The sequence below is a fragment of the Pollachius pollachius genome (genome assembly GCF_949987615.1).
Source record: "Pollachius pollachius genome assembly, chromosome: 2".
In the NCBI taxonomy this organism is placed as follows: domain Eukaryota; kingdom Metazoa; phylum Chordata; class Actinopteri; order Gadiformes; family Gadidae; genus Pollachius; species Pollachius pollachius.
The window spans coordinates 31,886,976-31,900,175 of NC_136935.1; the positions used below are offsets into that span (position 1 = coordinate 31,886,976).

At 46.9% G+C, this 13,200-nt stretch overlaps 1 protein-coding gene across 1 annotated transcript in view; it reads left to right on the plus strand.

Moving 5' to 3' along the window:
* The window catches only part of tbc1d1 (TBC1 (tre-2/USP6, BUB2, cdc16) domain family, member 1), a 35,237-nt gene extending 24,572 nt beyond the window's left edge, over positions 1-10,665 (plus strand). Inside the window, exons 13-20 of the mRNA XM_079758930.1 lie at positions 283-444; positions 564-722; positions 2,749-2,849; positions 3,006-3,149; positions 3,555-3,714; positions 5,326-5,495; positions 6,368-6,544; positions 6,655-10,665. Coding sequence (XP_079615056.1) covers positions 283-444; positions 564-722; positions 2,749-2,849; positions 3,006-3,149; positions 3,555-3,714; positions 5,326-5,495; positions 6,368-6,544; positions 6,655-6,966 — 1,385 coding nt within the window. The 3' untranslated portion in view covers positions 6,967-10,665. The remainder of the gene's footprint in view (positions 1-282; positions 445-563; positions 723-2,748; positions 2,850-3,005; positions 3,150-3,554; positions 3,715-5,325; positions 5,496-6,367; positions 6,545-6,654) is intronic.
* The last annotated feature ends 2,535 nt before the right edge of the window (positions 10,666-13,200 follow it).

Genomic DNA, 13,200 nt, shown 5'->3' on the forward strand with positions numbered 1-13,200 from the left:
GGCTTGGGCGTTTCCTCACCTTAACCCATTACAACAAAGTGTTTGTGTGTGTGTGTTGCGTCATTGGTTCTGCCGTCTTATGTGGGTGTGTGTTTGCCTATTTATGTATACAAAGTGTGTGTGTGACTTGACCTACCAGGAGTTTCAATACACAAACAAGTGTGTGTTTCTATATAATTGTATGACTGGTTCTGCCGCAATATCTTCTGCGTGTACGTTTGCCTCTTCATGTTTGTGTGTGTGTGTGTGTGTGTGTGTGTGTGTGTGTGTGTGTGTGTGCAGCCTCAGCAAGCGACCTCCAGAACAAGCGTCTGAAGCTGGACTACGAGGAGATCACGCCGTGCCTTAAGGACGTCACGCTGGTCTGGGAGAGGATGCTGGGGATGCCCGGCCGGTCAAAGGTCAAGTTCGACTCGGACACCATCCACGCGGCCGTCACGCAAGGTACCCCGCCCAGAGGGACGGCCGCCGTACTGCGCTGTGTGTGTTGAGGCTATAAGGCTCCGCCCAGCCTCTCGACCCCGGCCCTAACGGAGGGTGTCGTGTTGTCCCCCGCCGGCCAGGGGTCCCCAGGCAGCAGCGGGGGGAGATCTGGAAGCTGCTCTCGGAGCAGTACGTGTTGAGGCAGACGGTCCCGGCCCGGCCGCCCGCCAACCAGACGCCGTACAAGGACCTGCTGAAACAGCTCACCTCCCAGCAGCACGCCATCCTCATAGACCTGGGTGAGCACACACACACACACACTCTGGCTCTGGCTCTGGCTCTCTCTCTCTCTCTCCCTCTCACGCTCTCTCTCACTCACTCTTGTCACTGTCACAATCACTCCCTCACTCACTCACTCCCTCTCAATGGCCTTAATGAAGCCAGATGACTTGCATAGAGCGATATCAGAAGCCTTAGTTACTGTACTATTACTACTGTATCAGACATTAACGTTCTCTCCCCGCAGTTCCGCCCCAAACATGGCTGATGTACACCACACACCACACGCTCTTTATGGCATCAATCTTTAACACCTGACCCATACTCACACAAACACATGTACCCTGTAATTTGAGGCCAGTCAATTTGATAGTTGTTTATCATTTAGGAGCCCTTTACAGCAACAGATTGTGCCCACGTGATCCACTCCCTTATTTATGTACGTTGTACATAAATAAACACACACACACACACACACACACACACACACACACACACACACACACACACACACACACACACACACACACACACACACACACACACACACACACACACACACACACACAGCCACCACACCCAATGTAAGCTTCTGACAGCCCCACTGTCGCCACTGTCTATTTTGTCTGTCAATCACATTACTCTCGCTCCAACAAAAGAGGGTGGAGCTACAATGTGCTCTGCTGGTAATTCAAAGCTCTTCCAATTATTATTTCCCGGTTCAGCAAGTTGCCTGAACAGGCTCTGCAAACGAAAGTTCAGCAGAACACCGATACAATCTCAGTTTGAGGAAGCAGGTCGGTTGGAATGAACAGTGGATTCAACAAATAGCTTAAACTCAAACTGGACGCCCTACTATTCAGAATGGATCTTTAATTCCTTCTTCTCTGCAAGGGTTCTCCCTACATAGGTAACCCTAGTTGTTGTAGTTGTTTTCACTATTTCCTACATCGGAGCAGTGAAGGAAAAGGTGCTGGAAACTGTTAAAGAATTGATCAACACCTGAGACACACTCGCGTTTCTCGGGGAGGGGAGAGGGGTAGGGGGGGGGGGGGAAGAGGGGGATGTCAACACAACTCCTCTGATTGCAGGGGGTTACAGAGATTCCTCTGTAACCCCCTGCGGCTCATTCCATACACTGCAATAAACATGAGACCCTTTCCTTCACTTTACGTCCTTTAACTAGCTTTAGTTACATATATACATTATGAATTAGTAGCATATTTAATTCCATTCTTTTGTTGGGTTGGATCCATATTTGATCTATGATTAGAACATTTATATTTTAGCTGTATTGTGTTGTGTGTTGTGTTCGCTCGTTGTGTTTATTTTGGTCCATTCACTCTGATGTTTCTGGCTTGAGGTGAGCAACTGTTTAAAAAATGTTCCTCATCCATGAATAATGCAACTTGCACGTGTTACTGGACAAATATGCACTCAGTCTTGTTGCTGTCTGTAGCAAGGGGCCTCACACATTCTGATTTACTTGAAACCCCCCACACACACACCCACACACACAATTACGCACTCAGACACAAACCTGCCAATTGTTCTTGATCTCCTGTCTCCTATTATGTTGTCAATTTGAAAAGAGCATGCCCCCATCTCCCCTTTACACAGAATTCCTTCCCAAGGATGTAGAGACTTGCGTTCACATGCATGCGTCACTCGAACTTCCCTATACCTCTTTCATGGCCTGTATGCAAAGTACCTTAAAGTGTTACTCTGGGTGGGGCTGAATGCAAAGTACCGTAAAGTGTAAATCTGTGGGACTGAATGCAAAGCACCTTCTACGGTACCATGTTAATCTGTTGTTATTTATCATTAATGGTACAACATCATTTTGATTGTTAGAAAGGTCCAGGGTCTCTATAATTCAGGGACATACTTTTTGTTATGTAGCCCACCGTCAACCACTCGGAGTGCACTCAAACTCTCAGTACTGAACACGAAACCTATTTAGCCCTCAACATCAATCCAGTTATCTTCCTTAACCTCCTTACTTTTCCTCATCTTTTTGTTTTTGTCTTCCTCCTTCCCTTTCAGGGCGAACCTTTCCCACTCATCCCTATTTCCAAGCCCAGCTCGGGGCAGGACAGCTGTCCCTCTATAATCTCCTTAAAGCCTATTCACTTTTGGACCCTGAGGTACGTTGTTTACATTGATCTATTGATTCATCTTTTAATTGGTCTTCTGTCTGTCTGCCACCAGTGAACTGATGACTTTGTGTATCTCTGAGCGGCAGCCGATGAGGTCCATGTGTCGTGTGTGTGTTGAGCTGCTGCTGTTTGTGCTCGCTGTAGGTGGGCTACTGCCAGGGCCTGTCCTTCATCGCAGGCGTGCTGCTCCTGCACTTGGAAGAGGAGCAGGCCTTTGACATGCTCAAATTCCTTATGTATGACATGGGGCTGCGCAAACAGTACCGGCCTGACATGATCATACTGCAGGTAATCCACGTCGCAGTTCACACACTCACACACACTCACACCCAGACACACACTCGAGCGCACATGAGTACCCCATGCATATATATCTCTTTTTTTGTACTATGGCTGTTTGTTTGGCAAACAAAAATGTGTGAACTTGGTTGTGGTTGTTGTTTTTTTGTTGTTTTATTCTCCTTGTGCATTCTCTTTATTTCAAACCTGCACTCACACACAACGCATCACACACACGCAGGTACACACACGTAAGCACACACACGAAAGCACAGACACACACACACAAGCACACACACACACACACACACATACACTCACACTCATCATGATATGAAAATACACACACTTAGTGTGGTTGCCCTGGGTGGAGTGGTAATCTTGTGCTGTCTGCGGTCCCCCCCCCCCCCCCAGATCCAGATGTACCAGCTGTCCCGGCTCCTGCACGACTACCACAGGGACCTGCACAGCCACCTGGAGCTGCATGAGATCGGCCCCAGCCTGTACGCCACGCCCTGGTTCCTCACCGTTTTCGCCTCGCACTTCCCACTGGGCTTCGTCGCCCGGGTCTTCGGTAAGACCCTCCCCATCCCCCACCTCTCCCCCCCCCCCCCCCCCCCAGCTCTGAGGGAGGTGGTGCAGAAGATGGGTCTGTTACAGGGAGATTAAACAAGGGGAAAGAGGAATACGTTCACAACAGGGGAGCGGCTGCTTTCTGTCAGCACCATGCGCCCAGTGAGTGAGCATTCAGGAGATGAGGAGCAGATGGGGGGGGGCTGGTTCATTGGCTCAAGGATGCTCACAGGTATCAGTTGGATCAGCTGGGAGTCAGACCTCCCTTAAGGCTTAGTTATGGTTCTACGTCGACGCAACGCAAGGGGGTTTACGGAACCATAACGTCCTTGCGGACCCTCCTTGCGTCCAATGTAAGAGCCGGAGGTATGGCTCCCAAAAACTGTAACCTTCCGTCGAGGCGATGCAGCAGCACGGGCTGTGATTGGTCCACTCACTAAAACCTGACGCAGAACCAAAACAGGTTCACGACCGCGTCAAAGCGTCTGCTTGTTCATTGCGTCGCTTTGACGTGGAACCATAACCGAGCCTTTAGAGACCACAGGTTCATGCTTGGACCCCTCTATCCCTGGGGAGCCTTTTAGCCAAGAACCACTAAATATTTCTACTTTCTCATTTACCATGTCAAACAAAGCTCTACATGTGCATATTGCACTGTATTGGCACCAAATACAGCGTCCCCTTCGAATGATCGACTGAAACACACAAGACATTTGGCTAGCTTCCACAGACAGACAGACAGACAGACAGACAGGCAGACACTCACACTGGCCCGCCAAATGTTGGGAACGATTAACCAGGGATAATGGTTAATTGTCTAAATTAAAGAATATAGTGGGGGGGGGGGGGGGGCTTTAAATCATTGCGTTCCATGTGAGTATTTTGAAACTGGCCCAACTCGTTCTGGCCCTAATAACGCTTCAGCTGTTGAGGATTTGCTGGCTCTGCCCAACTCCAGCTCCTCTTTATCACTGACCTTTCGTGTGTGTTTGCATGTGAGAGTGCATGGCAACACGCCCAGCGCCAGTCTCTGTTTGTGTTGTAGGTTTATGTAGGTATTATTTTGTTTCAGTCGTTTCCCTCCCCACATCATTTACTGCAAACCAAGAGATCTTCTTTTCAGTAACTCATCTCCCGCATGTAACCCAGCTACCCTTCGACCCAATAGAAGCCTGACACACAAGTTGTGTGTGTGTGTGTGCGTGTGCGTGTGCGTGTGTGTGTGTGTGTGTGTTCATAAAAGCTCACATGTACACCCTCCCTTCTCTAATGGCTTGTTGTTTTCTCCTGTCCCTGCCCATTGTGCACACAGTACACACACACACACAGTTGGACACACCTTTGTTTTCTTTGGCACTCTTGAGTGCCGCTGACGTGATGTCGATCTCTCTGCTGACGTCACTTCATCCATCACAAAAGCGAGCCAAAAGCCCCTGGGTCAACACGTTTAGCTGCACTCTTGAGTGCTTACACGTGCTGGCCTTTCCAACCTGGGTGGTAAACAGTCTTTGTTTAAACCCGCCTCCGACCTTGACAGTGATGGGTGCCAATGTCTGTGACACCTCGCCCCGGGGATCCATATTCACCCCTGGCCGTCCCTCTCCATCCACAGACATGTTGTTCCTGCAGGGGTCCGAGGTGATCTTCAAGGTGGCCCTCAGTCTGCTGGGGAGCCATAAGCCACTGATCCTGCAGCATGACAGCCTGGAGTCCATCGTGGACTTCATCAAGACCACCCTGCCCAACCTTGGCCTGGTGCAGATGGAGAAGACCATTAACCAGGTGTGGTGGGTGTGTGTGTGTCTGTGTGGGGGGGGGTTGTTCTATTGAAAACGTTGGCTTTCATAGCAATCCTTCACAGTGTCACTCTTCCGGCATCATCTACCACTGCCAACCATCTAGTCGTGAAAATGTTGTGTAATGTGAATGTCATCGGTGAAAGCTAAGCACAGCAACGCAGAGTGTTTCCGTTTTGAGTGAGATTGGAAAAGGTGCCAGCCATGCTGCTTTATTTTGTCTGTGTTGTTGTTTCTGGGAGATTCTGGTAAAAACAAATATGTGCAAATCTAACTCACATATTGAACTCCAGAGAAGGGATGGCTACAACATTGCAGCCGTTTCTTTGTACAAGTGTGTGACAAAGAATTACAGGAAGGCTTGGTCTATGAGACACACCTTCTACCCTCAGAAGGGGGCAGATGAGATCGAATTGTCAGGTTGGAGATGTTGGTGTGTTGGTAACTTGTCTCCCCTGAACTTTTCAATGCAGTCAGGTTGAGTTGAGCAGTAGGTTGAGTCATCTTTTTAACGAGGTCCCTTAAATGCCATTTGTCAATCACACTTATTTGTCTTATTGCTATTTAATTGACTATTTACTCTTTGAGCAGACAGTTTTATTGCTCAACAATAGGACCATAATTTGATTGATGTATTTTATTTTCTCAGTGACTGTGCTATAGTCGTAATAAAACACTTGGTTGTTATATTGCTTAACTAACCCCTAGACCAATAAATATCCAGAAGCAGACAGAGTTTCTGGCGACGAAGTTAAGTGATCTCATCTTGACATTTTGACTTCATTACTCCAATCATCCTGTGTCTGTGTTTCCCCGTGTGTGTGTGTGTGGGTGTGTGTGTGTGTGTGTGCACGGCAGGTGTGTGAGATGGATGTCTCCAAGCAACTTCAGGCCTACGAAGTGGAGTACCACGTCCTACAGGATGAGTTGATGGACACGCCCCCTACCCTCAGCCAATCTCAGAGGGTCGCGCAGCTGGAGAGGACCAATCAGAGCCTCCGGCAGCAGAACCGCGACCTGCTGGAGGAGCTGCAGGTACATTGACAGACGGACGGAGCGCTAGCAGACACACTCATTAGCTCGTTTAGCTATCCACCCCTTACACTGTGTACCTGTACCCACCCCCCGCCCTCTCTGCCCCCAAGGTATCCCAAGCACGCGTGGCGGGTCTGGAGGGCCGGCTGGAGGGCCTGACGCGGTCGGAGGGCCAGCTGAGGGAGCAGGTGTGCGGGCTGGAGGAGGAGACGCGGGGGCTCCAAGGAACCGTGTCCCGGCTGCACACCCTCCTCACCGACCTGGGGGTCCACACCTCCGCCGAGGGGGAGCTGATTGCCCGCCCGCGCTCCCCCGACCAACAGCGGCCCCGGGTGGCCGGGCACCCCCCCGGTACAGAAGGGCTGGGGATCGGCACCCCGGACCCTCTGCCTGAACCCCTGGCACTCCCGGGAGGGCTGTAGCCCCCAACCCCTCACACACACGCAGAACCAAGCAAGACAGAAAATAAGGACAGAACTTTATTCCAAACACTAAGTTGAGATGAGGAGGACGTGGACTGTTAGCCATGCCCTCCCCCCCCCCACATCCCTAGGTAGAAGGCCCAGCCGGCTGGGAAGGCGTGTCGATGTATCCCACCCTATCCCCTCGCCCCAGGCTCCGGCTCCGCCCCTCACGGCCTGGGGAGAGGGAAGGCCAGAGAAGGGCGGTTCCCTGCGACCCGTGCTCCAGGGGCCGAGGAGATCATGTAGCCCACAGAGAGGACTAGATTCCCCCGGAGTGGGAGACCCACTCCAGGGCTCGCACACCACTGGGTGCAGCAGGCGGAACTCGCTCTGGTTATATTACCTCGTTCCTGGCCTGTCGTGAGAAAGCCACGCGCGCACACACACGCACACGCACACACACACACCACATACATCATGCCACCACAGTTGTCTGAGAGGTGTTGTGTACCAGCGACGCTGTGAAAGTTTGCCGAGTCCCCAAAGAATTTTCCCCTGACAGAACAAAATGAGGGGATGCTGCGGTGGTGACAGAAACGTGACAGGTGGTAACAGAAACGGTATCAATCACTCCCTAAAAAACGCAATGCTGAGACCGTGCCAAAAAAGAAAAAAAGGAGCAGGTATTCAAATATCAAACTGGCAAGACACAACATTGAGATCTTTGGCGTGTCGTGCGTTTCCAGTCTCTTTGTGAGCCGTCAGTGTTAAGTCACACAGCTGGAACTGCAATATAATGGTTAGCTTTTCTGGTATTTGCTGTTTACATTTCACATGTACTCATTGTCCACTGTCATATGTTAACTCTCGGGATGACTGATACGAGACGATGAGTGACTCGCTCTGAGCTTCTTTTCCCTGCGTGCTACGCGTGTACAAGAAGAAATATTGGAATTAGTCTGAGAAAAGCTAATCTGTACATCAGCTAATATTCCTGCCTGCTGTAGTGTGTGTGTGTGTGTGTGTGTGTGTGTGTGTGTGTGTGTGTGTGTGTGTGCCATTTACACTGTAAAGACTCCTTGCACAAGTTTTTTGTTTTCTTTTTAAATGGTTTCAATTGTGTAGTATTGTATTGAAATATTATTATACACTTTGATGAAATACATTTCCTTAGTTTTCAATACAAGTGAATTCATGTTGTCTTTGTGTGTGTGCACCTATTGCTCTATTTGTGTATGGGTACAGCTAGATCACATAGAGTGGTGATGTAGGGCTTATAGATGTAGTAGTCCTCTCACTGCATTTTAAATGCCATGCCATTCTTGCTATGTTTTTGAAGTGATGATAGAATTTGTTGAGGGGTAGGAACATTGAAATGTTCTTATTACTACTACTGCAAATTTTCTTATTACTGATGCACTCATTTTCAATGCCTGTGGAAATTCACCTGATGAGATATGCAAAATCCTTACATGAATCAGTGTAAAGGTGTTCTGGAGCCACTGGAGGGTCAGATAGCCTGTCAACTGCTGCATTCAGCTACATTAAATCTTTTGCAGATGGAATTTCTCCAGGGGGATTTTTCTGACCAGAGTGTTTTAACGTTTTGTGGGTTCAAGTGCATCGATAATGTTTTTTGTTTTAGAACTGAAGCCATTAACAAGCTTATTGACAAGACCAAAGTGAGTTTAGCCAACCTAGAGAAGGCCTACATTGTAGGGGAGAACACTACTACTTCCTACTAGGTGGATCAGGACTGATCTTAAAACGGTCCACCAGCAAAGTGTTCTCACTGATAGACTGGTTTGAGATCAGCCCTAGTATGCATGGCTATAGTAATAAGGTCTCAAAGAAAACATAAGTGAAAAAAAACCCGTGATTTTACAGTTCTCCTTTCTTCCCTAATCTGACCTCACTCATAACCCCTCCCCCTTTCTTGCCTACTCATACCTCACTCATAACTTTGAAAATAGAGTGGGTTCAACAAGACCTACCTCACTATTGTTTTGGTCTAACCAAGTTTCGGGTAAAATCATAAATGAATCCAAGTTTATTCTCTTTGATGAAATCCTTAATCAAAAGGGATTTGCCTGCTTCAGACTTGACATTTGATAATGCCAAGTTATATATGCTTAAAATAGTTTGGACATGACGAGAATGATTAATCAGATTGCTTAATTCACTGTGCAGGTTGAAGATACTTTTGTCTTTCTATTTCTGGTCCCAGTTGGAATGTTGGAGGTCCCATGATAGGCATCAGATCCCAGCCTAGTAGGGGGCAGACCAGGGTTGTTTTTTTAACAGAACCAGGGACATCAGTGGCTATCTTTGTCAGCACAACTAGTGGGACAGACCGCGACAGTGAACCACAAGTGGTTCATTCATGGGAGACTTGTGTTAATTTGCTGCTTGTTGCTTTATGCAAAGATTTTCATAAGTAATAGGTTATTATCAAACATGTTTACGTCAGATGGTGTCCAATGATTCCCAAATTTTAATTTCCCACCTGCGACTAATGAAGCACGTCTTAACTTTAGCATTCACCATGATCGAGAAAAATTGTTCACAATCTCCCTTGGCCTTTTTCTAATTCACTCATTCATGGATCATCTATGCACATTCAAAATGATATTTCAGTCATTCATGTTGGGTGCCAACACTAGCTACTGAAACATATATCTTCGTCTATACTGGGCAGATTCATCATGCTGTCTGTTGTGGTTTGTTTTCCTCATAAAAACTGTTGGGATCAGATGTTCTCTGAATACTGGTGTATAATGCTTGGCCCATTCTCTTGAACATCCAGTATGACCAGCATTACAGAGGCAGCTTTTACAGTTCAGCTTTTATTCATTACTCCCCTTCAACGTACAGACATTAGCCAACATCAGCCATGTACAGGCACAAACACACGCTGACACACACATTATTGGCTTTTGATAATGTAGGTTGAACATTGCTCTGTAATAATGGCCATTGATTGTGGCATTTTTTGTATTTATTGTTTTTGTGTGGAAGTTTATGTGTAGATTAAGTTGAATCTGCCCTCCTTGAGTGCTGAGTATTTGTGTGTGTGTGAGAGAGAGAGATTGTGTGTGTGTGTGTGTGTGTGTGTGTGTGTATGTGTGCGCGTGTCTCTATGCATGCGTGGTGGTATTTGTTAAGGTCGTTTTTTTAAAGCATATTAATTTTGGTTACGCTTCACTTCCAACTCTGCACCTCCGTGCTGTTCCCCCCCACTCATGTGCCTCTGAAGCCACGCCCAGTGGCTCTGAAGCCACGCCCAGACTAAGACTATGGGCCCTATTTTAACGGTCTGAAATGCAAGTAGGCGCAAGTGGTTTCTGAAACTGCAAAATAGCACCAGGGAACGTTTGCGCCAGAACACGCCTACTTCTTTCGCCGAACCGCCCCTTGAGGCACAAGATCATTCCCTAATTTACCGACGCGTAGCGCAGGAGGGAAAAGAACGCTCTGCGCCAGTTTCAAACTAGCAACGACACATGCGCCAGTGAGAAAGTCAATTGCGCCGGATGCAAGATAGGGCACTATGACTGATTAAAAAAACCGTGATGGTCATGGTTATTTGATTTTTTTTATCAGCTTATCATTGTTTTCAGTTATTAAATGGACGGCCACTATTCTTTTCAGATAACGAACATTGTAAAACAGCGCACCTTCGATGTGCTATAAATCAACATCCAAATAATAATGAATAACGCTGTTATCAAAGAGGTTCCTTGGTGTGGCAGGGGCCTTGGATTGGTGTTCGTTCAAAAGGTCAGAGGATGTCATTAACAGCCCTTTGGAGCTCATAAAGAGCAATCAAATGATGGACGGAGACAAATTATGGCCTTATTATTGTCGGCCTTCACCAAGATCAACCTTTAATGGTTCTAACGCAGAAGCAGGTTGAGGTTTCCCTCCACATCAAGCCTTTAGTTCAGATGTTTTCAATCCATAAAACAGTTCTCCATACAATATGTCCGTAATAGTGGATGTATGTATTTGTATGCATGTGAACATCAATTATATCTGATGGATTGTGTGTGTGTGTGTGTGTGTGTCTGTGTGTCTATGTGTGTGTGCCTGTGCATGTATGCAATATCTGTGCGTGTTTTATGTCAGCATGCTACCTATCCTTCCCACATCTGTACAGGTAGTCATCATTTTCCATTGCATAATGTTTCCAGTAACAAACATGCCAATGTAATCTGTTATCAAATGACATCTTTATTGACCTGCTATTGATCAAACAGTGCAGTTACATGTCAAGTTCCCTGACAGTTTACTATAAGTAATGTTCAAATGGTATTTTGATTTATATGATGTAGTACTTTCAATGGCAAACTTTGTGAAACACTGGAGAATAATAATAATAATTTAATAATTAGTTCAATGAGGTAAAGTGTGCAATTACCTCATTGAACTCATAGGATGGAAAATAATGTTGCTGAATTATGGTGTAATTGCACATATTGACTGACGCCATTCCTTACTTGTACCAACATAAATGCAACATAAACTGAGACCAGAGGGTGGGCCCCTTTACTTATTATTGTGGCAGCAATTGGTTCAAGGACCTTTGCAGGCCTCTCATATCATTTTTTTATTGTTCTTCATTGGTTCAATTATTCATTAATGACACTGATATCCGTTCATCTGTACAACTATCTCACACCTTTTTACCCTGGAAAAGGGAGATTGTAGGAGGAAGGTGTAAATGAACATTAAACTTTCAGCGAAACACACAGTTTAAATCATATAATAAGCGTCATACTTCACTTCATATGGGTAAACAAAAACATATTCTAGCATAGCCATACATGTTAATAATGTAGATATACATGCTACTAGCATAGCTATGCATGCCTCTTAAATATTGCTTAAAATGCTACTAATATAGCCATACATGCTACTAATATAGCCAAACATGCTAATACTTTAACTTTACATGCTACTAATATTGCAAAAAATAGATGAGAGAGAGAAAGAGAGAGACACACACACACACAGCGTCTGTCCTGCTTATTCACAACTCTGTGAAGTGGACAGCAGGCCTGAGGGTAAAGACAACATCCTCAGGAAACCTGTGATCAGGGATAGTGTGGGATACTGTGTGTGTGTGTGTGTGTGTGTGTGTGTGTGTTGGTTGTAAAAGGTCATATAGTATGGGTGTGACACCACTGTCCTGTCAGCACATCATGTGTCTATGAAGCCTCGCCCTGTTAGCCATATCTCTCTCTCTTCTCTCTCTGCAAGTCTCTCTTCCAACTTGATCCCAGTCTCTCTCTCTCCCTCTCTGTCTCTCTCTCTCCCCCCCCCCCCCCCCCTCTGTCTCTCTCTCTCTCTCTCTCTCTCTCTCTCTCTCTCTCTTTCTGTCTCCACTCCCTTCCTTGAAGCTAGGGTGTAACCGGTGTTTTAACTTGCCAGTTACTCAGATATGCAATGAGAGAGGTGGGCTGTGTGTGGGAGGTGGAGAAAGAGGGAGAGAGAGTGAGAGAGAGAGAGAGAGAGAGAGAGAGAGGTTGACAGACAGTGAGAGAGAGAGGGGGAAAAGGCGGGGCTGTTCTTTCTGCCATCAGAGAACAATAAAGCTGTCTGTTGGTTATTTCTGAACCAAGGAGCGGAAGCGCTGCTCCCTGCAGGGCTCGGAGACAATTCATAGACCCCCCCTCTACCTACCCCCCCCCCCCCCTAACCCACGTGCACAAAGAAACAGAATGCGCACGTTGCAGAATGCAGGCGTTCTGCGCCAAAAAAAACTAATTACAGTTTACACACACAAAAGAAACGATAGCGTGGCTCTATGCCCGTGTGGTGGCATTTGTTAATGTAGTTGTTTTAAAGTTTTTTCAAATCATATTTTATTTGGTTACACTTCACTTCCAACTCTGTACCTCAGTGCTGTCCCCCTGCGCCCCCCCCCCATATGCCTCTGCAGCCGCGCCCAGTGGCTTGAGGAGGCCGCAAGACTATGACTGATAATAACAGCCAAGGATATTTATATCAGCTTCCGCAAACAAAGTCGAATTTGAATAGATCCAGCACCAACCATAACCACCACCTCCAAAAACCACCACCACCTGTAACCACCACCACCACCAATATCACCCATAACCATCAACACCACCCAAAACCACTACCACCCATAACAGCTACCACCCATAACCTCTACCACCCATAACCACCACCACCACCCATTACTACAACCCCCAGCACCAGCAGCAACCAAAACCACCACCCATTACA